At 38.4% G+C, this 26,886-nt stretch overlaps 2 protein-coding genes and 1 non-coding gene across 4 annotated transcripts; 2 read left to right on the top strand and 1 right to left on the bottom strand.

Moving 5' to 3' along the window:
• Nucleotides 1-10: 10 nt before the first annotated feature.
• CCDC43 (coiled-coil domain containing 43) lies at nt 11-26,400 on the bottom strand. Of its 2 annotated transcripts, XM_059997822.1 has the most exons (5): nt 26,174-26,400; nt 22,714-22,801; nt 20,906-21,041; nt 19,522-19,580; nt 15,388-18,373 (listed from the first exon to the last, which is right to left on the bottom strand). In XM_059997822.1, the coding sequence occupies exons 1-5, from the start codon at nt 26,375-26,377 to the stop codon at nt 18,186-18,188; spliced, it is 675 nt and encodes a 224-aa protein (XP_059853805.1). In that variant the 5' UTR covers nt 26,378-26,400; the 3' UTR covers nt 15,388-18,185. The 2 variants fall into 2 exon arrangements, with proteins under 2 accessions (XP_059853806.1, XP_059853805.1); XM_059997823.1 differs by lacking the exons at nt 15,388-18,373; nt 19,522-19,580 and adding an exon at nt 11-343.
• On the top strand, nt 5,581-5,710 carry LOC132415652 (small nucleolar RNA SNORA11). Its single transcript, XR_009517373.1, has one exon. It is a non-coding gene; the product is annotated as a small nucleolar RNA SNORA11 (small nucleolar RNA).
• Nucleotides 7,697-9,834, top strand: MEIOC (meiosis specific with coiled-coil domain). The gene has a single exon (XM_059997824.2). The coding sequence runs from the start codon at nt 7,775-7,777 to the stop codon at nt 9,470-9,472; it is 1,698 nt and encodes a 565-aa protein (XP_059853807.2). The 5' UTR covers nt 7,697-7,774; the 3' UTR covers nt 9,473-9,834.
• Nucleotides 26,401-26,886: the final 486 nt, after the last annotated feature.

The following is a 26,886-nucleotide window of genomic DNA, read 5'->3' as shown; positions in this document are numbered from 1 at the left end:
TTTATTTATTTATTTTTGGCTGCGTTGGATCTTCGTTGCTACGCGCGGGCTTTCTCTTGCAGCAGTGGGGTCTATTCTTCGTTGCGGTGCGGGGGCTTCTCGTTGCGGTGGCTTCTTTCGTTGCCGAGCACGGGCTCTAGACCTGCGGGCTTCAGTAGTTGTGGCACACAGGCTCAGTAGTTGTGGTGCACGGGCTTAGTTGCCCCGCGGTATGTGGGATCTTCGCGGAAGGAGGGCTCGAACCGGTGTCCCCTGCATTGGCAGGTGGATTCTTAACCACTGCGCCACCAGGGAAGTCCCCGGTAACAGCATTTTAAATACAGAGTCTGCAGAATACACACTGGTTTCGAAAAAAAGTTAAGGAATAAGATTTTTCGTTGATTCTTATTTTTGTCTTGTCCTCAGCATGACGTGATGCCAGAAATGTAAGAAAAATCTGTATTTACTAAGACCATAAAATATTTCTTCCTTCCGGCGTTTATTGTAAGTCGGTGCAAACATACGTTTTATAATTTAAATTTTTCTTTACTCTTTTATTCTCTGGCTCTAACAATGTCTTTGGTGACATGCTGCCTTTTACCTCACGTAAAACATTTAGTTTTGTTGTTAATCGTGTTAAATTAAGCTTAGGTTAATGTAAGCCATTTTCATTTGAAATTATTTAACCAGGACATCACTGTTGATATTGTTATACTTTGAATTATAACAATATCCTGAAATAAATAATTTTATTTAATTCACACTACAACCTTGTATAGTATTATACCCACTGTACAGATAGAGAAACTGAGGCTCAGAGCGTTTGACTTGTGCCCTAAGTGACAAAGCCCATGTGGAACCCAGCTCTTTTTCACTGCCAAGACCAGCATTCCACTGCTCTCTGTAATGTTTACATGACTACTAAAATTTACTTGGATTTAATTTCAGTTGATTAAACATAGCAAGGATAAGGTGATACATTTTGCAGTTATCTAGAGTAATTAATATGCCAACCCTAAGCATTTGCATATTTAATTTCCAGAAATATTTTGACTGAGAAGGATCCAGATATTTAAAGTATAATTGTTAGAATCCACCACATTACTTTAGTTGCTTGTTTTATCCTGGCATATTACAGTTAAATCAATCTTTTAAAAGGATTTTTTCTAATACTCAAATCTTACTTTAAAGTATAAAATATACTTGAAATAATACTCCCAAAATACATTTAGTTTCAAATACTGTTTACTTCATTTGATATTATATAATCTGAAAATGCTTATTTTGTTTAAGCAACTCTTTCAAAAAATGAACAATTATTTATGTCACTTTGGATACTTCAAACCTAAAAGAGAGTTAAGGGGGTCTGTGATAAAAACTGCAGAACTAAAGAAAAAATTATGAAAGGTTCTAACAATAAAATCCTTTATAAAAGTTACTGCTAACAAACAGAAATTTTGGAAAGGCAGTTTTTAGTGGCACTCTTAGCAAAATCCCTTCTGTGCCTCAGTTTCTCCAGCTTCAGAATAGTCAACAAAATATAAGCTATAAACGAGAAAATTATAATGTGTAGGTTTCAAATAGTAATCATAACTGGAATTTAAACAAATGGCTGTAAAATATTTGAGATTCTTGAAGGTGAGTGATTAGAAGGTATTAATTTTCATATATTATTGGTATAAACTCAGTGAATGTTTAAAGTGTTATTTTTCAATTATCATGTCTATGAAGAACAGAAGTTTAGGAATGTTTTGATCTAAACATGTTTTATCTCTTTTTACATAAATTTCGATTAAGAGAATGAAAGCAATTAGAAAATATTTTTAACCAGGATTATATACCTTCTATATTTATAAGAAAATACTATTTCTACTGTGTTTATGCCTGGATATTTATAGTTATTACATCTCACGTTTTACTAGCTCCTTATTTGGAGAGTTAAAAATTGTGAATCTGGGCTTCCCTGGTGGCGCAGTGGTTGAGAGTCCACCTGCCGATGCAGCGGACGCGGGTTTGTGTCCCGGTCCGGGAAGATCCCACATGCCGCGGAGCGGCTGGGCCCCGTGAGCCATGGCCGCTGAGCCTGCGCGTCCGGAGCCAATGGGAGAGGCCACAACAGTGAGAGGCCCACGTACCGCAAAAAAAAAAAAAAAAAAAAAAAAAATTGTGAATCTATACTTTCAGACTATTTTAATTATTTAAAATTTGAGGGGGCAGTATTTTCACTGTACCTCAATCCCTTTGGGAAGGAGGCAGGACTTTTAATAATTCATTAAAATCTTAAAACTCAAACTTTTTATCTTATTTACTCAAAATTCATTATAGAAGTGTTAAAAAAGAAAATGAGCTTGTTTTTTCTTCTAATTGTAATATCTTTAAAATTTCTTAAGATATAACATGTCTCATCTCATTTTTACACTTTCTCTTGGAAATAGAAACTAGGCTGAAAATTAAAGATATTGTTTTAAAAGGCCCTAATGTAGGAGTAAGAAGGCCTTGAGATTGGGTTTTAGTTTTGTCACCTCTTAGCTCAGTAACTTTTAGCCTCCATTTCCTCATTTTTAAAATATAGAGAATATCCATGTCATAAAGTTGACTGGATACAATAATGTTTGTGGAATTTCTTTGAAAATTCTATGTAAATGTACATTCACTTTTTTTTTCACAGATTGGGGGCAGTAAGACTGAGTTTTGTAAATGATTTATTAAAAATAATACTGCTATAGTCCACATAATGCTCATCTGTTCAAAAAATTAAAACTGCAATAACTGTAGGTGTTTTATACCAGTGATAAGCAACAGGTACTGAACGGGACCAAAATTTTCTTGGAATAACCACGCCCACTTGTTTACATACTGTCTATAGTTGCTTTGGTGCTAGAACAGCAGAGTTGAGGAGTTTCAATAGAGACCTTAACACAGCAAACGCTAGAATATTAATTATCTGGCCCTTTACAGAAAAAAATCGCCAGCCCCTACTGTAAAGTAAGCTTAAGTGGCTAAGTCTAGATTTGTCTCCCAACTCCTCAAATTTCCTATTATTTGGCTAATATTCTGTAATAAATGCAGTTTTGATTGTGTCTGGTATACAAACATGTCTTTAAAATTTCAGAGTGAAGACAGTGTTGACCTAAGGCAGACCTATGCTCCACTTTCTTCATCAACAGAATATGCAAGTTCTGTAGATTCTTCACTTTTCTATGCACCATCGTCTATGTATGGAGATGATATTAAACAGCCCTCTAATTCTCAGATCAGTGTAAAGAACAGGTAAATTAATAAATTAGATTTCTCAGGCTAAATGAAGTGTTTTTAAGTTTGATTACATGGGAACGTAGTTGTATTAGCCCTTTGTTCCCTATATCAGCATTTTTATGTTATGGCATAATTTTGTTTATCAAACTTTTAGGAAATCTTAAACAGGATAGTTACATGTGTATAATTTTTTCTTATTACTTTTTTTTCATTCATTAGAGGCAACCCTGAGTAAATCTTAAGTTCCTCTTTCTAAAGATAACTTATATAAATGAGTTACAGTTTTTCAATCTATTTTTTTAATCCAATTCTAAATTTTCGGTAATTTTTCCTTCACAAGTATACAACAAACAGGATTTTATCAAACATAAGATACTTTAATTATTTTTCTGTTCAATTCCAGTAATAATAAGGGCCTACTCTATGTCAGATTCTCTCCTACTGGGGATATTAGAATTAACATGGCAAAAATTATCCCTGCCTTTATAGATCTTACAGTAATGATGATGATGATGACGACAACTTGTCAGGCACTGCAAGTATAGTGAGGTTTGAAAGAAGTAGTATAGAATGTTATGGGAGCTTACTGCCAAGAGAAGCTTAAGGGAGTGACAATACCTTTATGTTAATTATAATAAGGGAGCAGTTAATAGAGGCCGATGCATCTTTAGTTTAACCAGGACATAATTATTTTTAAAATCTACTAATTAATTAAATAATTGTTAAAAATTTTTAATTTGGTAAGTTCTCTAAAATAGTGATTTTATTAGAAGGACTATATAACATATAATTCCACAAAAAACAAAAATATTTTTTAAGTTGATACTAGTTCATTGAAAAACTTCACACTTTACAGAAATATATAAAGGCAAGCAGAATTTTACCATAACCTTGCCTCTCCACCTCCCAGTAACAACTATTAACAGTTTGGTATATATTACATAGAATATTTTTCTAGATATATACTAACATTATTAAACAAAAAAACTTTATATTGAATCTTTTTGAAATAACAAGATGTAGTGGAAAAAGCATTAGACTTGTAGGCAGACCATTTACTCAGCAAGTGTATAGTAAAGCATGGCAAATCACATGCCCTTGCAAAATTCAAGTTTCTTAATATCACACATGATCATTTATTCAACAGCTTAACGATTACTAATATCTTCCCTTCCTATGTTATGAAGATCAATGAAATTTTGAGTGTTATGCAAATATAAGGTATTTTTATTTATTTCTAAAATGTCCTAACACTATGAAATGATAGACATAAAATATGAAAAAACAAGAAATTACAATTTAAAACAACATATTACTTCTAGGAACAAATTACCCCAAATCCATAAGTGGTAAAAAGGCACCAATTTTCCCTCTCCTTGTGGCTTTTACATTTTGTATTATGTAGATAGTTTCAGTCACTAGGTAGGATTTCAGGTACATGGAGTACCAGTCACTTCTTCGGCAAAGATTTAGGGGTAGCCTCCAAATCTTTTACATTTAAGGGACAACTGCAATGTTGCTGTGATATCTAGGATGACCATATCACATTTCACTTTTTAATCCAACGTTTAGTATGAAGAGTCACAAAATAGAGCAACAGGTTCATATGGTTTTCAAATCACAAATGGAAAAACTGAGCAAGTGTTGTTGATGTAATGATGTATACTAGGACTAAACATGATTTCAGGAGCAGCCATGGTACCAACCGTGTCTGCAACATCATGGATCAGAGATTTGTATCTTGATCACCTAAAACGAATAGCATGTGTTTTGGAGAAATAAGAGGTAAGCATACATTGTGAACTAGACATAGGATTTGGAATGAAGGAGAAATACTTATGTAACATAAACACTATGCTAAAGTGGAAAATATTCTGAGTTCCTGTTCCCTTTTTATTTGAAATGATGGTATAGAGTCAATCCAAATATTTTATCGAAAAATAATGGCAGAATAAGTCTGGAAATAGAAATCAATATATTGTATTTCAATATGAGCAAAAGTATTTACATGTGATATTCATTTATCTTTAGGATTCAAACAGAAAGAAATGACTATGGTAGTGAAACAGACTTATATGGACTTGTGTCTAACATTTTGGAAGAGCAAGATAAATCACAGCCATATTTCACTGAGGGGTTAGTATATTATATAAGCTATACAGTGTGTAGTAAACCTTTAAATTCCCAGGTACTAGATTACCCTATTAACTTTTATTTTTAGTTAATAGAGGATCATCTGACAGTAGACATCTTAATTCAGATATTTGTTTCGAGAAGCCTTGATTTTGCTGTGGTGCTTGCCATACAATTGAAAGTTTAATTTGCTATTAAGAACTTTCATTTGTTGTGGTGTGCTTAGAGCAGGGGGTCTGAAGAAATGGCTCGTCTGTTTACAACATACCCGACAGGAATCTGGGTTCATTGTGACAAGGGGCACAAAACTTGTGGCCTTCCTATGAACAAATACCCAACACGTATCCCCCTGCACCTCCATGTGGCTGCTGGGCAGGACCAGTGGGACAGGGCTCAGTACTGGAAGGAAAGCTACAGCATGCAGTGGGGAAGTTTGCCACGTGGAGCCTGTCTGGTCCACGTGTGAGTGGGCCATGAATGGTCTTATAGGCATAAAGGCTTTGAACCCCTCTCTTCAAAAAAAGCAGAAAAATAGATTCCAACTTATGCCATTCTGGAAAAGGCAAAACAATGGAGACAATAAAAAGATCAATGGTTGTCAGGAGTTTGCGGGGAGAGGGGAGATGAATACATAGAGTACAGAAGTTTTTATGAGGGGTGAAAATACTTTGTATGACATAATGATTTTATGTCATCATACTTTTGTCCAAACCCATAGAACATGAAACACTATTCACTCGTAAAGTGAACCCTAAGATGAACTAGGGATGTTGGTGATTATGATGTGTCAATGCAGTTCAGCCTTGGTTAAAAAAAAAAGTCTTAAAATGAATTAACACTCGGGGTAGACGTTTTTGGCAAAACTTTTGTTTCACTTTTATATATGTATACACATTATATATGTGTGTGTTTGTTGGATTGTGATGTAAAATGTGCTTTTTAGATTAAAAAAGTTTGCAGGCTACTGTAGTTATACTGGCAAATAAAAGACAAATTAATTTTTTTTAAAAAAAGAACTTTCATTTGGAAACTTGCATAATTATTCTTGCATAATTCAGAGCTATTTCCCTTGAGTTCATGAGCTAAAATTTGGCTTAAAGAATGTACATTCCAAGGACTTTTATACTTATACCTACAAAAATAAAACTATCATTACTGCTGTGCAGAAATATGTATGGATTTTATTCATACAGTAAAAATTTTTTAAGTATGCTTTAATCGTTTTATTTGGGTGTGGAAGCCATGTTATGCGGCACATGGGATCTTTAGTTGCAGCATGCGGGATCTTTGGTTGCGGCCTGTGAACTCTTAGTTGTGGCATGTGGGATCTAGTTCTCTGACCAGGGATTGAACCTGGGCCCTCTGCATTGGGAGCACGGAGTCTTAGCCACTGGACCACCAGGGAAATCCCAGCACATCTTTTTTATTTAAAAAACATTGAGGTCAACAACACTTTTGTATTATATAATAACTTAATTAAAAGAAAAACTTATTTTGGTTTCTACTTACTATATATAAACAATTCATGTGGGGACTTCCCTGGTGGTCCAGTGGTAAAGAATTTGCCTTCCAATTCAGGGAACACAGGTTCGATCCCTGGTTGGGGAACTAAGATCCCACATGCTGCGGGCAGCTGAGCTTATGCACCTCAATGAGAGAGCCCGCGTGCCACAAACTACAGAGCCCATGCACTCTGGAACCCGTGCACCCCACAACTAGAGAGAGAAAACCCACACGCCACAGCTAGAGAGAAGCCCGCGGGCCGCAACATAAAAGAGCCTGCATACCTCAACAAAGATCCCACGTGCCGCAACTAAGACCCGACACAGATAAAAAAGAAAGAAAGAAAAATAAATTAAAAAACAAAACAAAACAATTCATGTAAGACCATGTAGTCACCAGCCTCAGGCCTTAGTATATGTCTCTTGGGAAAGTATAGTGAAGACATATTAAGATTACAATGCATATTTATATAGCATATAGCACATTTCAAGTTATAGTTATTTGGATGTAATGGCAGCTTATAAGGCAAAGTTGGAAAGGATTAGAGATTGGTGAGGTGGGGCAATATAAATGTTTTTGAAAGCCTTTCCTACCTTCTCCACTAAGAAAATAAAGACTTTTAAAACCTAAATTGTAATTAAATGTATTTACTTGTTCTAGGACCTGCTCCTCCAATTTAAAGTCAGTTTGGCCAGTGAACACAAGCAGATTTGCAGATCACCATGACCTCTTAACAGAAACCAAAAGGCCAATAGATACAGCCATCTCTCAGCAAGCTTTTTATACTGGTGAATCTGTGTCAGCAGTGGAAAAGCAGTACCTGCATAATAGTAATCTGATACCACAACAAAAAATAGATGAACTTTATCATGGATTTACTGGTTTAGACCTTGAAGAACAATGGATGTACCCCTCACGAAGTGATCATTCTAACTGTTACAGTATTCAGACAAATGATACAGCTAAGACGACATTTCAAGAATATCTATCTATCAAAAACTGTTTTACACCCCACATTGGTCTGTCTGACATCATGAAAGAATCAGGAGTTGATACCTACTCTTATGGAAGAGAAAAAATATGTGCTAAAGGTCTTGAAGCACCATTACAGCAAAAGAGGGCAGAGATGTTTCTTTCCCAATTTAATAGATACAATGAAAATGCAGATTATTGTAGATACCCAGAATATGCTTATCCTAATAAGGCTAAGCTGAATAAGTGTTCAAATTTTAGTGTCCAAGATAGTAAAAAATTAGCCAGTGGCACACCTGAAACACCAACTGTAGAAGCAGACACCTACACAAAGTTATTTCAGGTTAAACCAGCAAATCAGAAAAAAATGGAGGCGACAATACCTGACCAGCAGAATTTCACATTTCCAAAAACTATACCACATCTGACAGAAAAACAGTTAGCAAAGGAAGCATTTACTGCTGATTTTGGCTTAAAATCAGAATGTGGACTAAAACCTCACACAGCTTGTCCAGCTAATAATGATTTTGTCAATGTCACAGAAAAGCAACAGTTTACTAAACCTGACCCCCCAAATTCTGAGTATTTTAGGTCAGTGAATTTACTAGCAAACTCAGCAGCATCTTCAGGCAGTATCAACTTAAACAGACCAACTTGGATGAATGTCCAAACAAAAAATAACACTCTTATTCCTTATCGAAATCAAGGTAACTTGATGAAATTAAATACTCATTTAAGTGCAGCTTCAAAAGGTTCTAACCATTCTTCAGATTTCCTGCAACTATCATCTACAAATTTAACAGCAAATAGCAATTTATTTCAGAAGTATTGCCAAGAAAACCCTTCAGCATTTTCTAGTTGTGATTTTGGTTATAATGGTGCAGAAAGAATTCAATCTGTCAGTCACATGAAAGGACTGACAAAGACTGGAGAAGAAAATCTCTTTGAATCTGTTACCGATAAAAAAATAAAGCAGCCAAATGGATTTTATGATAACTATTCAGCTCAGCAGTATGGGATCATTGAAAATGTAAACAAACATTATTTTCAAGCTATGCCCCAGAGTGGCCATTATGACCCTGAGGAAGGGCCTAAGCATTTAGATAGCTTATCTCAAAATACATATCAAGATCTGCTGGAGTCACAGGGTCATTTTAATAGCCACAGACAGGGAAGTGGAGAGAACAATATTAATAGCCGTGTGAATCGCACACAGGTGTCATGCTTTTCTAATAATTATATGATGGGAGATTTAAGGCATAATCAGAGTTTTCAACAACTTGGTTCAAATGGGTTTCCCCTAAGATCCACACACCCACTTGGCCATTCAGTTGTTCCACTGTTGGATTCCTATGATTTGTTTTCTTACGATGACTTAAGCCATTTAAACCCGTATTTCAATGATATGATGTATGGTGATAATTCCTTTTCTGGTTTTGTGCCAACTTTTGGATTTCAAAGACCAATTAAAACCCGTAGTGGACCAGCCAGTGAACTTCATATTCGTCTAGAAGAGTGCTATGAACAATGGAGAGCATTAGAAAAGGAGAGAAAAACGGTAACACAAAACTATCCATTTAGGTGTAACTTAGTATATCCCCTTTGCCTATCTTCATTTTATTTACCTTAGTGTAGCTTAAGAAAGAGTACTTGCCTTATTTTTAAGTTGCATTCTTCTATAATGTGTAGTATTTGTTAAGTTCATGACTATAGAGAATTAATTAGGTAATTTAGAGACTAAAAATGCTTGGGGTTTAAAAAAATTTGTTATTTTAAAGTTTATTTTGCCTATTAGGTAGACTTTTTCCTTAATGGGTTAAAAGTTTATTTCTTTGAATTTTCTAAGTATTAAACTATTGGAGTGTTTAGGTATTTTATGCATTAAGTGTGACAGAAAAGTACTGTGGTACTGTGGTTTGTATTTGTTGCCTTTTGATACCAAAACAATTTTTATCTAAAGGAGTAATTTTCAATTTACTTCTTAGGCCTATGAGAAATATTATTCATGATTGAATCATATTTAGAAAATATAGCATCTAAAAGTCATATAATTTTTTTACAGACTGAATTGGCCCTTGCCAAAAATTATCCAGCGAAAAAGGTATCGAGTACTAATAATACACCAATTCCAAGGCTAACCTCCAACCCATCTAGAGTTGATCGCTTAATTGTGGATGAACTTCGAGAACAAGCCAGAGTAAGCTGTGAAAATATCCAATAGCAGATTTTTTAAACTGATAAAATTTTAAAATGCTTCAGCAAGTTAGAATTCTGAAGGATTTTAAAATCACATTTATGTGTAACTCTCTGAAATGTATTCTTTTCCATGTTTGGACCTAGAACTATTAGTTATTTAGGAAAGGGAAAATAGCCCCACTCAGTCATTGAAATAGTAGGTTTAATAGTCTAAGTGGTTCCTCTTCAAGAAACCCAAATTAGCAATGGAACTAATCCTCAACAGAAAGAAAATTCTTTTTAAGCAAAAATCATTTTGCCTTTTACAGGGAAAGTCCCATTTCTTAGTCACAAATATTTGTTTCCTAGCTTCATGAGCAAACTGCTTGCATTATACAAGATAGTAAATTAACAGGAAATTACCATATCTCATTTTCTTAACTCTGTACTCTTACCTTTATTTTTGGCTGCATTGGGTCTTCGTTGCTATGCATGGGCTTTCTCCAGTTGTGGCCAGCGGGGGCTACTCTTTGTTGCAGTGCATGGGCTTCCCATTGCGGTGGCTTCTCTTGTTGTGGAGCACAGGCTCTAGGAGCATGGGCTTCAGTAGTTGTGGCCCACGGACTCTAGAGTGCAGGCTCAGTAGTTGTGGCAGACGGGCTTTGTTGCTCCGCGGCATGTTGGATCTTCCCAGACCAGGGCTTGAACCCGTGTACCCTGAATTGGCAGGCGGATTCTTAACCACTGTGCCACCAGGGAAGCCCACAGAGTCTTATTTTATTGAACATTAGTTTCTTACTTGTACCATGCTGTCTTTAAAATACAGATATGAACTACTTCAATGGAAAAAGATTGATTTTACCTAGCTTTCAGCCTCATTCAGTTGTAATTTTTAATCAAATTTGTAAATTTGTACAATGGAATTTATCAGTGGTATAGTCAGATACTGACATGGGTTATAGCCAAACGTTATAAAAACTTAGGTCTTCTGTTTTTTTCTTAAAACTGTTCCAAGTTAAATTTTCTTTTTCTCAGTAATACATTTCTAGGCAATAAATCAAAGGATTGCTAACTGTGGATATTAAGAAATATACTTTTTCCAGCCTTACTTAGGCTTCACCCTAATTTAGAAGGTTATGTTTATAGCTGTTATAATAATTTTGTTTATATTTAGCAACATTAGATCAGTAATACACAAAGGGCAAAAATATTTTTATGTGTACCACTTTCTAGTTTGCTGGTTTTGTGGAATTCTGAAAAAAATCTTTTAAAAGTTTATTAAGGGCTTCCCTGGTGGCGCAGTGGTTGAGAGTCCGCCTGCCGATGCAGGGGACAAGGGTTCGTGCCCTGGTCCGGGAAGATCCCACGTGCCGCGGAGCGGATGGGCCCGTGAGCCATGGCCGCTGAGCCTGCGCGTCCGGAGCCTGTGCTCCGCAACGGGAGAGGCCACAGCAGTGAGAGGCCTGCATACCACACACACACAAAAAAAAGTTTATTAAAAATCACCTGTGTAAATTTCTTTCTCTACACTTATCATTTATTCAAAATGATTGTCTTATTTTAAAAATACATAATTTGTAGTTCACTGGAGTTTTTTCTATGGTATTTTCTTTTGTTGTCTTATTTTCCCCTCAAGAATCTGGCTGGTTGTACAGTTGGGAAGAAAATATTTTATACCTGTACACTTGTGTTTTCTCCATGAGCTTAAACTGGGATAGACTTATTCCAAAGAAACTTGATAGGAGTGTGAGGTTAGAGGCATCATTCAGGTGCTTATTAATTGAGAGGTATTTTTCTACTCTCTCCAATCACTGAACACCAAGTTCGTAATGTAAATTTTAAATCATTTAGCTCCCAAAGGCAATTATTGTATTTATTTGATGTCCAAATCCTACTTACTCAAAAACTGCTCTTTCCTTACACCTTACAAGTTTAGAATTTCAAACAAGTTAGGCATATACAACTATGAAACGTACTACCCTTACTGATATACAGTGCTCTTCTTTAAGCTTAATTAACCAGAAGATTGAGACTTCCTGATTTTCCTTAGCAGTTTTGACAGTTATAGGATTTATTTTGTATTAGTTCAGCATAAGTTTAAATTGGTATTTTCTGGATTATGGATTCCTTAAAACTACCGCTTGCCAGTATTATTTCTGATTTCCAAAAGGAGAACTTTGGAGGCCCAAAAAGGAATTGCTGAAGTCAAGATTAATCAATCTAGGATTTCTCCTTTTTAGCTCAGTTTTTTTCCCTTTTAATTACAGTAACTCCTAATAATGCTCTATTTGCAGGCTATTCTCTTATTTGCCAAAAAGAATGTCATATCTTATATTTGCACTTACTGTTAATAACATGGAAATATTTGAATGTTTGACTTTTTCATTGTTGCTTATTCCCAGTAACTGACTACCCTTAAACCTTTTAGAATTAACATACACAAATAGGTACAAATACAGACTTTCCATCTTTGTTTCCTCCAGCATGGTGTCAGGACATAGTAAGCATTCACTTATTTATTGATTATTACTGCTCTCATCTCTATTCTGCTTCATTGAAGATTTGTTTTAAGTTACTGACAGGGCAATGTGGTTACATGCCTCATCAAAATTTAAAATGTTTCCCTCAGGTTGTGACTTTACTGGGCAAAATGGAACGGCTTCGAAGCTCTCCCCTTCATGCCAGTATCTCTACAGCTCTTGATAGACACTTGGAGTCCATTCACATTGTACAGTCACGTAGAAAGGACGAAATTGTTAATGCTTCAAATCGGCAAAGGCAAGGTGTTCCTAGATGCCAAGACGACAGAGGTACAAACATTAATGCATGTTCTTTTGATAAGGCACTGAGAGAATTTGAATGTTAATAAAATCAGACTCTAAAGTTAAAGGGTTGAATTTCTAACATTTATACTTATCTAAAGAATAAATTGTTAAATGGTGCCCACATAACTTACTCCAGAAGTACTTTGATCTATTTTGCTAATATTACCCATTTAATTATAATAACTCTGTTACAGTCTGTGTTCTACCTAAAGCATAGTCATGGTTATACAAGTCAGAAATAAATACAAGTATCAACACTTTTAAATATTAAGTCAAGTACTTTGGTTAGCTCAGTCGATAGCCACCCTTCTTTTATAAAAATAATGTTTGATCATTTAGTAGCACAGCACGGGGTTTTATGAGTTAAGGGGTACTTAAATGGCATCTGATATGAACTGACCTCAAATATTTCTTTTACAGATGTTTTTGCCCTTGCTTCAGCAATTAAAGAGATGTGTGTGGCTACTCGGAAAGCACGCACTACCCTGTGGTGTGCACTGCAGATGACCTTGCCAAAAACAGCCAGTACAGCTGGCCAAACAGATGTGGAAAAGGCTTTACAAGATATAGTAAACTGTGAAGATAAAGTCCATGAAAGCCTAAATAGTAGCAATCCAATGAACCAGAGAGGTGAAGCAAACAAACATTAAGGAAATGCCAGCAGAAAGAAGAATAAAAAGCTGATAAGTAAATGTATCAAAACATGCTAAAAAATGTTAATGAACTTGTCAAACTTGAAAATTTCATTACATTAATTTTCTTTCAGATTTAAAGGTAATACCTTAATGAAGTCTAACTTCTATTTAAAAATCTTCTATTTGGAATGAATCAGATGTAGTTTAAAGTGAACTCAAAGCTAAAGTTGACTACCCTAGGGGTTCCTGGGTAGTCAAAGATAACAAGTTTAAGTAAATTAAATATTTCCTAACAGCTAAAATATTGCTGAAACCCATTCTGCAGTGCAGGTAAATGCAAATGTGAAATTCTTCTAGAAGATGTTTCATTTAGGTCTGCCTTAGTAAGTATAATTCCAAATAATGAATCTAAGTGACTGTAACCCAATTATGGCTACAGTCTAGTAACCAAGACATAGTTTTGATTGTGATATAAAAGTGTTTTCCTTACAAAACTGGATAATACCTAGGAAACAAAGGAAAACAAGGATGAACCCAATATTCATGTAAAAATATTTAAAATACTACCATATTTATAAATTTGAAATCTTAGTACCTAAGTATATGGAGGAAAATGCATCTGATTCTCCTAAAGCAGGGATAAAAGTGCCAGTGAAAAGACCATGCAAGTTACTGAATATAAAGCCTGTTCAAATCATTTGTGTATATTCTTTAAAATTTAATTATACTATCAATTATTAAATATTTCCAGTTTTAAAGTATTTTAACTGAATCAAAAACAAAACATTTCCTTTATCTGGATCTTTTAGACTTGATGCACAGTAACTAAAATAATGATTATTGTTTTAATATCCTTAGTTTGCTGCCTTTTATGAGGGTATCACGAAGTTCTAAAATGTATTTTTTTAAGGTTAATCTTTAACTTGTTTAGTTTGCAATTGGTTAGTGTATATTTTGTGTAGTTCTGTTCATTAGTTTGCTTCTGTATTTTTTTAAGAGCGTTCTTGAAAGCTTGGCTTTTTCTGTTTCTCATCACTTAATATCTTTGTATGGAACCTGAGTAATTCATTAATATGAAATGTTGGTATTATGTGACTCAGAAGATCTTGGGTTTTAACATTTCTAGCATGAGTTAAACTATAATATAATGTACTTATGAAATTTAATTGAACTATCCTTGACTAGAAACACTAATGTTTCAAATGTTGGTGTGTTTCCTAGTTTTAGAAATCCTGGTATTAAAAAAAAAAAGTGTAATCACACCACATAAATTTTCTTTAGATGATATTCAGAAGAAACTGATTGAGAATGCAGGATTAACTGTAGGGAGAAACACTTTGATCACTGAAATGCCTTAGAACTACCCAAATGAATTACATTGAGGGTAGTCAAATAAAATAGATCATCCCACCACAGTCACTGTATAGAAAGTGGTTAAGTTTGACGTAAGACATGTTGGGTGTTATGAAAACAAATATTGAACTGAATTTAGTCTCTCAGGAAAAATAAATAAATTACTTTGTTGAAAATATTTAGTTTCTTTTTTTTACATGTTTGTATTAGTTTTTTTTTAATATTTATTTATTTTCTTTTATTCTTTTTTGGCTGCGTTGGGTCTTAATTGCAGCATGCGGGATCTTTCCTTGTAGCGCGCCAGCTCTTTGTTGCGGCGTGTGGGCTTCTCTCTAGTTGTGGCTTGCGAGTTTTACTCTCTAGTTGTGGCACACAGGCTGTCCAGGGCGCGTGGGCTCTGTAGTTTGCAGCACACGGGCTCTCTCGTTGAGGCGCGTGAGCTCAGTAGTTGTGGGAGCCGGCTTAGTTGCCCTGCGGCATGTAGGATCTTAGTTCCCCGACCAGGGATTGAACCGGCATCCCCTTCATTGCAAGTCGGATTCTTTACCACTGGACCACCAAGGAAGTCCCTGTATTAGTTTCTAACATTAAGAGTCACTCATGCCAGAAAACCAATTAAATTTCATTTAACTGATAAGAACTGGTGGCAAGTTTTAAATTTCATTATTAACACATAAATAATAGTGTTAGTAGATAATAAACCCATGCCATTCAGATATCCTTAGATCTAACCTGACCTCCTTCAAATAAATTTTTGTTCTGCCTTTGTGCTATTCCTGGCAAACCAGAATAAAAATTCTGGGGAAACTTTTACATGACAGTGGTCAGAAATTAAACACTAGTCCATTAACAAAATACAAACACAAAAATTCTTTGAAATTCTGTTAATCAAGTCATGCTTTGGATAACTCAAGTTAGTAGGTTGTTCCTTTCTATTGTATACCCTCTAATGGATGGTTCTTAAGCATTGTACTTCTGAATTACAACCTATGAATAATCTGGTACTATAATGTTTTAGAGGGTTGGGAATTAATGTTGTGACCGAAATTCCAAATTTGGCCTAAAATGTCAATCATACCACAGAAAATATGGTTGTTTAAAATTTGCCTTTTGCAGAATTGAATATTTTAGACATAAAGGATTTACTGGCACCTGAGTTAACTGGATAACCTTACTCAAAGCCTAATGAGCTGATCCTCTTTTTCTGTTTAAGCATTAGTTCAAGTGTACACTAACTATAACCTATGTAATAGAGTCCCAGAAGAAAGAATTGCCTACTGTTATAACAGATTGAAACTAGAACCCTTCAGGGGTCTATGGATATAACTTGACTCTGCTTCAGAGACCAAAATCAAGGTGAGAACCAACCAAAAATCCAAAATATGGGTTATTAAATTAAAATAGGCTCTCTCATATGCTATCTGTAGCCACAGCCACATATGAAACTAAGACTCCAACAGTACTTCAGAGACTTCAAAGCCAATCTACTGACTGTCCAAAAGAGAAGGTAACCTTTCTGATCTCCTAATATCCAACTCATAGAAAGGAAAACTGAGGCAGAGAATTTATAGATTCCAGGAAGAGGTTCTACTAGCAGAAGAGATAACTGGGCTAATCAAAACATAAGTAAAATTCAAACCCATTCCTAAGTGACTATCCACACAGAACTCACTTCCAGGTGGAAGGAATCAGAATAAATCAGAAGACAGTGATTTAAATAGTTTATTTTTTTAAAAGGTGGTTATTTAAAAAAAATTTTGCAATGCCACGGTTATAGGAGTGTATAGAGGTGACACATCATTTCCTTAACCATGCATTTTACCTTCCACAGAAAGGTAAAAAAATTTGTTAATCTCATAGTTAATGGTATAAAACAGAGGTCAGCAAACATTTTCTCCAAAGGGCCAGGTAGTAAATATTCTAGGCTTTAAAGGTCACATAAGGTCTCTGTCACATATTCTTTCTTTTACAGCCCTTTGAAGATGTGAAACCCGTTGTTAGCTTGCACCGCACAGAACCAGACTGGGCAAAATTTGGCTGCTGGCAGTTGTTCGCCCACCCCTGGTATAAAATATCTACTTTCTGTCTTGACAGAGGAATTGCTGTCTTCAGGCTTCTTGACAGGCTACTGCCTGAAGTAGGGAAAGGCCTATTTACAGCCGAATGTGGCTTGTGACAAAAGTAGACATGGAGGAGAGGTCCTACTCACTTTTGACTCTCCCAAGCAGTTTTTCCATTCACTCACTCGTTCAATAAATTTGTTGCACCTACTATGTACACTCTTAAATATCTTTGTGTTAGCAGAGCTTTCCAGTGTTTCTTCCTTAAAAGGGTTTCTTTAAACTTGTAATTATCAGGTCCTTATATGTTTTAGGGCAGATCAGGATTAAAATCTCTACTAGCACTCAAGAGGATTCATGATTATAAAAAATGAATCTAGCTAACAATGATATCCTTGCACTCAATACTGACACATCCTTCTTAAAATCACAGCCCAGGGCTTCCCTGGTGGCGCAGTGGTTGAGAGTCTGCCTGCCGATGCAGGGGACACGGGTTCGTGCCCCGGGCCGGGAAGATCCCACATGCTGCGGAGCGGCTGGGCCCGTGAGCCATGGCCGCTGAGCCTGCGCGTCCGGAGCCTGTGCTCCACAACGGGAGAGGCCACAACAGTGAGAGGCCCACTTACCGCAAAAAAAATAAAAATAAAAATCACAGCCCAGATAAGGAAAAATATATAACTATCTCTTATTAAAAGACACTTTGTTTCCTACCATAGGCTGAAACTTTTAAAAAATCTCAAATGTAGAACAGCCACCAAATAACTTCTCATTTTCCTAGTTTGTTGCCATGTAACATAAAGTCTGGATCCAGGTGGGGCTCTTCATCAGCTTCCTATTTCAGCCATAAAACAATACATTTAGGGGTGAATACTACTTCTGAAGCAATTGACACTCCTACATTTCATCTCAGGGAAGGAGTGGTCATGATTCTGCTCCTTCAGGACAAAAACTGTCAGCTTTCTGAATATTCCTGCTCTTTATCCCAGGTGAGGGAAGACTTTTTAAAGTGGCCAAAAGGAGTACAGGACTTCAGTATTAAAATATAAAGATTGCCCCCATTCCAGATCTTTGGTACAGACATCAACTACAATAATCTGCTTACCCACATCACAGAGACATGGCACATTTTGTAATTAGAAGTGTTTGTGATTTTCCTTTTGACCATGTAAACAAAAGGGGAAATGCCTTGGGAAACCACTTTTGCAATGTTTTCTCATTTCTCTTAAATACACAAGTGCACAACCAGTTCTCCCTTTGACCAAGTTCATGAGGAGAAAGAATAGAGTGGACCAAGGTTATCGCTTTCGCTCTCCTCTTTGAGTCCTTTTCTTTTCCTTTTCCTTGCGCTCCTGCTTGGCTAGCTTGTCCCTCTCCCTCTGCAGCTTGTCCTGTTCCTTCTTCCTTTGGGACTCATCCCGAAGAGAGTCTCGCTCCAGTTTTCGGGCATTAAGGACATCTTCCACGTTGGTGTTTCGAAACAGGGCTACAGGTGAGTTAAGGGATGAGGGTCCAGGTCACACAGGTCTCAACTACTGCTCTCTCCTCATTCTTGCTGTCATCTCTCTACATGCCAAGTCTTCAATACTCTCTACCTATCCCTAGTCTTAAAAAAAAACCCTTACGTTTATCTTTGGTCTAATGGGAAATCCTAAAACTACCATTAGTAAAAAACTAGAATAAAAATCTCATTCAGACTTATCTGAGTGTTAAATATTTCATGAAAATGAAATTTCATTCTACAATAAGTACTTATATCATTCACTGACGCAATATTGTATAGTACCCAGGCTAGTTTTAGTAACTAGAATATTAAAGTAACTGGCAAAATTTTTATGTACTTGGCATTATTAAAATGCTTGAAAAGAGTTAAGTTGTTTAACCTTACTAAACTTTATCAGGTTGGTTTTTACCCTAGACCACTAAAGCTTAAGTGAAAATCATGTTCTAAGGAAATAAGTTTAACCAGTTAGAAAATACCTAGCCAAAAACTTTACTCTTCATTTCTTACAACTTTAAAACATAACCTGTTACTACCAGACAAGCTCCTCTTTACACTTAAAACATAATTTTTTTCTGCCTTTAGTGCTTTAAAATGAGTAAGTCTCACTGAAATAACCCCCCTTCTCAGATAATCCACCATACTCCTCACCTTTAAGGCGGATTTCTATCCACGTTCTCTAGGAAGCTGCTCATAAGTGATTCTGTTGGTAGGGATTTTCCTCAGCACGTATGTTCCAATCTGTCCGTATTTTAACTTAAAGTCTTCAGTGTTTGTAGTCTCTTTCCACTGAATTATAAGATCTTTGAGGACAAAGACCAAAACTGCAATATTGTTCTATTTGCTTCCACATTGCTCGGAAACCCAGCGCCATATGCAGGGAATATAGATTCTCATTTTCCCTTAGAAATCCTTTCTCTAAGCCCTTCACAGTTCATGTTAACATATTTTCTTTGGGGAAAATTCTTGCTAAATTGACTATTTAGTACTGTCCTAGGACTGAGGCTCACAATGCTGGCCTGACCTGTGTCATTGGAGGTAAATGGAGCCCCCAGCAAGGACAGTAAAATAAAAACTGACCCACAAGAATATTCTACGGAGGAACACATGGGGATGGACACAGAGAAGGATACATTTCTCAGAACCAGTGCTCATCATGGTGGCACCTGAATCATCCTTCTCATCTGCTTCAGTGAGTGACGTTAAGGAAAGTCAGATGGAAAACAAAGGTTAGCACATCCCAACCCAACATCAGAAAATAGTGACTAAGGTGATGGGTAGGAAAAGCACGCTGAATGGAAGGACTCTGTCAGGGATATGACGGTAGACCCAGGAGAGTCATCTTGGGAAGTCTCAACTTGGGGAAGACTGCTCAGAGCTTCTGTAAAATCCTTATCTCTCAGAGGCTGAAAAGAAACTGAAGCTGGTCTAGGTGGACTGCCACATTACCTGGGAGCCAGGGGATGGCAAGATAACCTCAAAAACGGTGGTTCTCAAAGTGTGGTTCCCAGAACTTGTGAGAAACACACATTCCTGGGCCCCATCCTGGATCTACTAAATCTAGAACTGTGGGGCATAAGGCCCAGCAATCCTCCGGGAGAACCACTGCTTAAAACATTCTTTTCTAGCCCAAGAAATGAGATTTTGTAGTTGGAACCTCAGCTCTGCCAAACCTGGCAAGAAAAATCATGAGGGAAAACTAGAAGAGGAGTTGGCCCCAAAGAGCCTGAGAATTCTTTCCTAACCTAGTGACGTTTCTGGTATGACGTCCACTCCATTCAAGCTGGCTCAGTAAGCTAGGCATTCCCTAAACAAACTTCAAATTCACAGGAAACCAGATCTGCCCCCACCAGCAACACCTGCTTTTCACACAGTCCCCGCTCAAATTCCAGGTTTATTCTGGTGTTGCTTTGGGGGGTTCAGTCTCACTTTGGAGGTTCAGTCTCACTTTTATTAATTATGTGGTCACTGGAATATTAAAAAAAAAAAAAAGATTCAAATGAAATTGCTCCAAATTTGGGAATCCAAATTCAAATCCAGGTTCTAGTCCTGGTTTTGCTATTAATTCTTTGAATGTCTCTGATCACCCATTCATCTCTTAGTGCCTCAGTTTCCTTATCAACTGTGAAAAAATATAAAGATGGATTATACATGTAACACTGTACTTCATAGAAAGGTATCATACAAATGTAAAGAATCATAAGTGTAAATCAACTACAAAGAATCACAGCTAGAGCATATTTTCTGAAAACATAATAACAGTGGTCCATTCAGGCATTATTTGTTTCACACTGAAGTTTTCAGGAACATATAGATTGTGTCTTAAAAAATGTAAGTCCAGTATCAACCATTCCAACATCATTCCTCACGCCCACCAAGGGCTACAGATCACTGCCATTTCAAAGGAGAAAATTAAGCTATAGAGGGGGACTGGCAGCTTCCCAGAGCTCACTGTAAACCAGCAAAGGCTTTTGGCTCAAGCCTCAGCGAATAGCGCTGAGACTCCAGAAAGGATATTCCTCTTCGTCTGTCACGTCAGCATACTGCGCCAGGAGCGCAGCTTTCCTCTGCTTCTCCTCTTCTGACACCATCCTGGGCTTCACCACAATCTGCGCCTGCTTCTCAATGAGGGTGGCAATGGCCTGGACCTCATCTGGGAGGTGGTGGGAGGGCAGGGAGGGACAACAAGGTTGTATGTGAGAGGAAACATGCTCACCGAACCACTAGTCCACCACCCTGGCAGTGCTTGGAGTAAAGGCAAGGGCATCTGCTGACTCCTTAGAGCTCTGGGGTGCAAAGGAGGTGCCTCGGGGGCCAATGAGAAAGGCAAGGAAAGGCCGTGAAGGCCAGGCTTTAGGTCTCGTATTCGTCTTCAATCAGAGCAGCCCTGCTTTTACTTATTTTATATAATGAAGTTCTGCTGCTTTAAAAAAAAAAGGTTAAAAAGCACTGCATTAGAACCATAGACAATGAAGCCTCCAAACATGAAACTTTCTCTCCTCTCAGCTCAGAAGCCAAAGAGGGAATCTAGCACCAACTTAAGCTGGCCTATTTCATGTTGATAATTATGCTAGGTGAAATTCTTATACTATTTTAAAATAAAATCATCTGTTAACTTCTCCATTCTCAAAGAAAGGAGGCAATGGTGTAAAGCAGTGATTCTCATGCCTGGCTGCATATTAGAATCATCTGGGGGAGCTTTAAAAAAGATAGCAATGCCTGGGTCCCCACCCCAAAGATGTTTATATAATTGGTCCATGGTGCAGCCCAGGCACAGGCACTTTTATTTTTATTTATTTATTTTATTTTATTTTTGGCTGTGTTGGGGCTTCATTGCTGCACGTGGGCTTTCTCTAGTTGCGGCGAGAGGGGGCTACTCTTCACTGTGGTGCGTGGGCTTCTCATTGTGGTGGCTTCTCTTGTTACAGAGCATGGACTCTGGGCACATGGGCTCAGTATCTGTGGCATGCAGGCTCAGTAGTTGTGGCTTGCGGGCTCTAGAGTGCAGGCTCAGTAGTTGTGGCGCATGGGCTTAGTTGCTCCGCGGCATATGGGATCTTCCCGGACCAGGGATTGAACCCGTGTCCCCTGCATTGGCAGGCGGATTCTTAACTACTGTGCCACCAGGGAAGTCTTGGCATTGGCACTATTAAACGTACAGCAAGCAATTCTAGTGTACAGCCACGACTGAGAACCAACATGCAGATGGCTTAGAACAGATTCTGTTCAAGTCTGGATTTATGATTTGAGCTTTCTGCAGCTGATTTGTCATCCTAATGGTAACATCTCTTTCATTTTAAAGGGTGGAGGGTTTAGCTGAATAAAGTAAAAGACCAATCATAATTTGTGTTATGAAATGAGAATATGAAAAAGATGGGAAAATATAGTTGACCCTATACCTGCAGAGCAAATCTACAAGGGGGAGTGGGAAGAGGAATGAAAACGAAAAAAGAAAAAACCACAGTGAAGAGAGCCATGGTCAGCTGAAGCGGAAAAATGTAAAAGGAAAAAAGAAAACCAATGTTCAGTTAAAAAGTTAAAGTAGGACTTCCCTGGTGGCGCAGTGGTTGAGAGTCCGCCTGCTGATGCAGGGGACACGGGTTCATGCTCCGGAGCCTGTGCTCCGCAATGGGAGAGGCCACAACAGTGAGAGGCCCGTGTACCGCAAAAAAAAAAAAAAAAAAGTTAAAGTAAGCTGCTCTGTGTTTGCCAGTTTAACTTATTTTAGGGCAAATGAGCATCCACTGGAGAAAACTAAAAACTCTTTCTCTAACAGCTGTAGAGTAAAGGTTGTTGGAGATTAGACGTAAAAACTCCAACTCTACCTTCTTTTTTCACTTTGGTGACAACATTCTGAGTTTCCGACCATCGTTCCACAATCTCCTTGCAGATGTTAAGAAGGGAATCTTCTTCCTGGTTGGAAAAGTAGACCAATTAATTTCCTGAGAGCCCTCAACCTGAACAAAGTCTATGCAGAGGGCAGAGCTCCCCCTGCTGGTGATGAGAAGAAATCACAGGGAGGGTTTGGAAGCCACAGAATAGAGATTATGTTTCTCTTCTGAGGCTCCAAACACAGAGGTAATCCTATGTGTGAGTCCCAGAAGCCACACCTGCTAGGTCAAGAGCACCCACCCCATCCTGTCAAGCTCCAAAGGAAAGGATTCTCACCAACTCAGGGCAGTCCTTCTCCTTTCGGGGCAAAAACCTGTTGCTTGAGTCAAAACTCTATGAAATCTTCCTTGGCCAATTTACTCAACTCAGAACACTCTCCAAAGTTTATCAACTTTCTTGCTGGAACATATCCACGAGCTTGCTGATCCATAATAAAGAGAAGTTAAGTGAGTAGATGGTCTCCTATACAACCATCCCTCTGTCCATTTTTCATAAGCAGACATATTCTGCACACCAACCAATCTTCCTCCTTAGCATGGTATGACAAAAAGGATGTTGGCTTTGGTGTCAGACTTACTTAAATTCAAATCCCAGATCTATGAGCAAGTTTCTTAACTTTTCCAAGCTTCACATCTTCCCAGGATTTGAGAGAGGATGAATGTGTATAAAGGGCCTACAGTCCTAACCGCTGGTGGTCCAGCGGTTAGGACTCTGTGCTTTCACTGCCGTGGGCCAGGATTCAATCTCTGGTCAGGGAACTAAGATCCCACGTGCTGTGCACCGCCAAAAAAAAAAAAAAAAAAGGCCTACACCACTGGGCAAAGAACAGGCATTTCAACAAATATGGGTATTCCCTCCATCTTCATTATGGCTGCCTTCACCACCTTCACCTTCTATCCCTCAGGATGAGTTGTCAGTGTTCACATTTCCTACTGTGTCAGGCACTGTTCAAATACATACGAACTCTCAGAGTTCTTAAAACAGTCTCAAGAAGCACTCTCAATTTAGAGATGAGGAAACCAAGGCACAGAGGTTAAGCAACTTGCCTAAGGTGATACAAGTAATAAGTGGATTAAACAGGATTTGAACCCAAGCATTCTGGCTTTGAGCCCACGTTCTCAACCGTTATATTACACCATCTCTCAGAGAAAAGTTAGGAGAGGCAGAACACAGACTTACTGTGGATATCCTTATTCTGTACCCAACAAAGGATTCCATCCTCTACCCTGCATACTTTTAGCATGCATGCCAGACATATTGGACTTCTTTGGTCCAGAGTTCCTGACTTGCAAGGATCCCCAGCAGGAAAAGCAAAGGGAGAGGAAAAGAAAAAAGGGTAGGAAAAGGAATGGAGAGGCAAAAGAGAAAGGGCACTCTTGGAGGACGAGGTGGTTTATTCCCCCAATCCCCTCATCCAAACCAAAGAAGTTCATTCCTCCATTCGTTCATTTATTCATCCAGATGGTTCCTGCCATATTCAAGGCACTAAGATGAGTGCTAAGAGATGAATGAGAAACAGTCACTAGCCTCATGACACTTACAATTTAGAAGGCTGGTATATAAACAGCTGTGACGAAATGTAATCTCCTGTTTACTAAACTCATTGTGATAATCATTTCATGATGTATACTGGACACCTTAAACTTATGTAGTGCTGTATGTCAATTATATCTCAATACAACTGGAAGAAAAAAATGTAACATCCTCCTTAATGCTATGACCCTACTTAAAGCTGCTCACCCCTCCATTCCACTCCTGATCCTCTTACAATGCTCCTTTTTTCCTAGCACTAATCATTTTCTAACATACTATATAATTTACTGATTATGTCTTTCCTTACCGGAATATAACCCTTTGAGGGCAGGGATTTCTGTCTATGTTGTTCCCTAAAGTACCCCAAGCACTTAGGGCAGTGCCTGGCCGATGGATATTTTTATCCATCAATAAAAATTTGATTAATCAGTCAATCAGCGCGGGACTTCCCTGGCAGTCCAGTGGTTAAGACTTCGTCTTCCAGTGCAGGAGGTGCGGGTTAGATCCCTGGTGGGGGAGCTAAAATCCCACATGCCTCACGGCCAAAAAACCAAAACATAAAACAGAAGCAATATTGTAACAAATTCAATAAAAGACTTAAAAGAAAAATCAATCAGCGCAAGTGCAATCAGAAGGAATAAAGGGAAGGATGACAGAAGCTTTTGTTTACTGTCATTTGCTCCCAATTATATATACTATTCTTGAATCTTACCTCAAATTGTTGCTGACAAACTTCTAAATTCCTAATATTGAATCTAGCCCAATATGGCAATTGAGTTGGCTATGCCTTTTGTTTTTCCTAGAATGGGAAAATAAAATAAATAAATTTTTTAAAAAGTAATTTAAATTGCTTGCCTCCTACTCTTTCCCTCTATGACCTGCAATGTAATAGTTCAAGGAAATAAGTTATTCCACTGTGCTGTATTTCCACTGAACTTATGAGTTGCATCACAAGCTGTGTTAAGGCTTTCCCATTTATAGGTCAATCTCACCAGAGCAGGCTCTGGAACTAAAAGGGGGCCCTTGCCAGGAGGCCCTGGGACAGCTGCACTAGTGTTATGTTTTAACCACGTGACCAGTCAATGAACTGCACTTTCACCAAGTAAGTGTAGGTAGAGATGAGGGCAGGAGAAATGATCAGGTTGGAAAAGTGGACATCTTGGTGACTTACCACTTAAATACAGTTTAAAGCACAATTTCTGAATTCTTGAATCTGCTTCTAAAAGGCTAAGTATCAAGTTTATCTCTCTTCTTTAAAACTCTGATCTCTCTTACTCCCCAACCTACTCCACCCAATGATTACTGCATTTCTAAATACAGTAAAGGATCAAGCACAAAATTTGTTTCCATTCTGCCTAGGCGTGAAAAGACCTCTACCGCCTAAACTGACCTTTTTTGGACTCCTACCTCCAAAATAGGAAACCGAGAGGGTACCTCCTGCAGGCTTTTGTCAGGGGCACTGCCTCTTAAAGGGCACAGACATCTCAGAGCACTTAATTCCCCCCTCTGAACACTGTCAGCGGATGGGAATGAAATTGGTTGTTAGACGTTTATGACAAAACTCATTCAGACATTTCAACGCCTTTGGAAGAATACTCACCCAGCTCACCGACAGGCATCTGAGAGGGCCTTGTCCTCAAGAATAAGGTAAAGCCTTTCCTCTCCATGCACCTGCAACCTTCCGGCTCCCAAAACCCTGGATGGGGAGCAACCCCCTTCCCCCGAGGCCCAGGGCTCAGAAGAGTATTCCTCTCCCAGGTGAGACCACTAATCCTCTGGGACACCAAGTAGGGGAAAGGGGATACGAAGTACTGACAGGGGCCGGCAGAGAGGCTAAAGGAATGTGTCCGGGCTTCTCACCAGGAAAGCAGAGAGGATACCCTGCAGAGCGTCCAGCTTCTCCTCTTCCTCCTCCTCCTGAAGGACACCCAGGATGTAGGCACCGTAAACGGCTCGGTCCACTCCCAGCGCCTCCAACCGTCCGTCTAGCCACGATTCAAAGCCGCTGCCCCCTCCATCGCTCTCGCCGGAGGTAGCAGCGGCCACTGCGCTGGGCGCCGCCATCTTGGGGCCAGGGTCCTGCCAGCCCCCAGGGCGCCTACCGCAGCGCCTGACGGGCCGCGCCACGGGCTCACTGCGCATGATCAGAAGCGAAATCCACGCCCCGGCGCGCGGGGCGTAGAACCTAGTCGACCCGTAGTGACCTGCCGGGTGTTTTGTACCTTCTAAGTAGAGCGCGTCTTGGTTTACGCACGGTCATGTGTTCTCTCAGGAATCCTGGCTGGTGAGTAGTCTTAACCGACTCTTTTTTTACAGTTGGGGAAGTTCGGAGGGGTTCAGTGACTTGACCAAAGTCACGCGGCTAATAACTAAACGGGACTGGAACTCACCTTCGATTCTAGCGCCTCGACCGGCCTCACCAAGCCGCCCTTTCACGCCACTCGTGGGAAGCTAAGCCACCCACTACCACACAGCTTTCAAGGAGGAAACAGCTGCCTCTGTCCGGAATGCCCACTGTCTCTATCAACTGCTACCACCTGCACCTTTCCATGCTCCTCCCGTATGAAAATTCA

The sequence above is a fragment of the Delphinus delphis genome, chromosome 19 (assembly GCF_949987515.2).
Source record: "Delphinus delphis chromosome 19, mDelDel1.2, whole genome shotgun sequence".
Taxonomy (NCBI): Eukaryota; Metazoa; Chordata; class Mammalia; order Artiodactyla; family Delphinidae; genus Delphinus; species Delphinus delphis.
The sequence above is the reverse complement of the archived record's forward strand: the minus strand, read 5'-3'. Positions and strand labels throughout refer to the sequence as shown.

Coding starts and splice junctions, on each gene's coding strand:
- MEIOC (XM_059997824.2), top strand. CDS start 7,775: ATGTACCCCTCACGAAGTGATCATTCTAACTGTTACAGTATTCAGACA.
- CCDC43 (XM_059997822.1), bottom strand. CDS start 26,377: ATGGCGGCGCCCAGCGCAGTGGCCGCTGCTACCTCCGGCGAGAGCGAT. Junction 21,042..22,713: donor CACCAAAGTGAAAAAAGAAG/GTAGAGTTGGAG, acceptor ACCACCTCCCAG/ATGAGGTCCAGGCCATTGCC. Junction 19,581..20,905: donor GACGTGACAGACGAAGAGGA/ATATCCTTTCTG, acceptor AACGTCACTCAC/TGAAGCAGATGAGAAGGATG.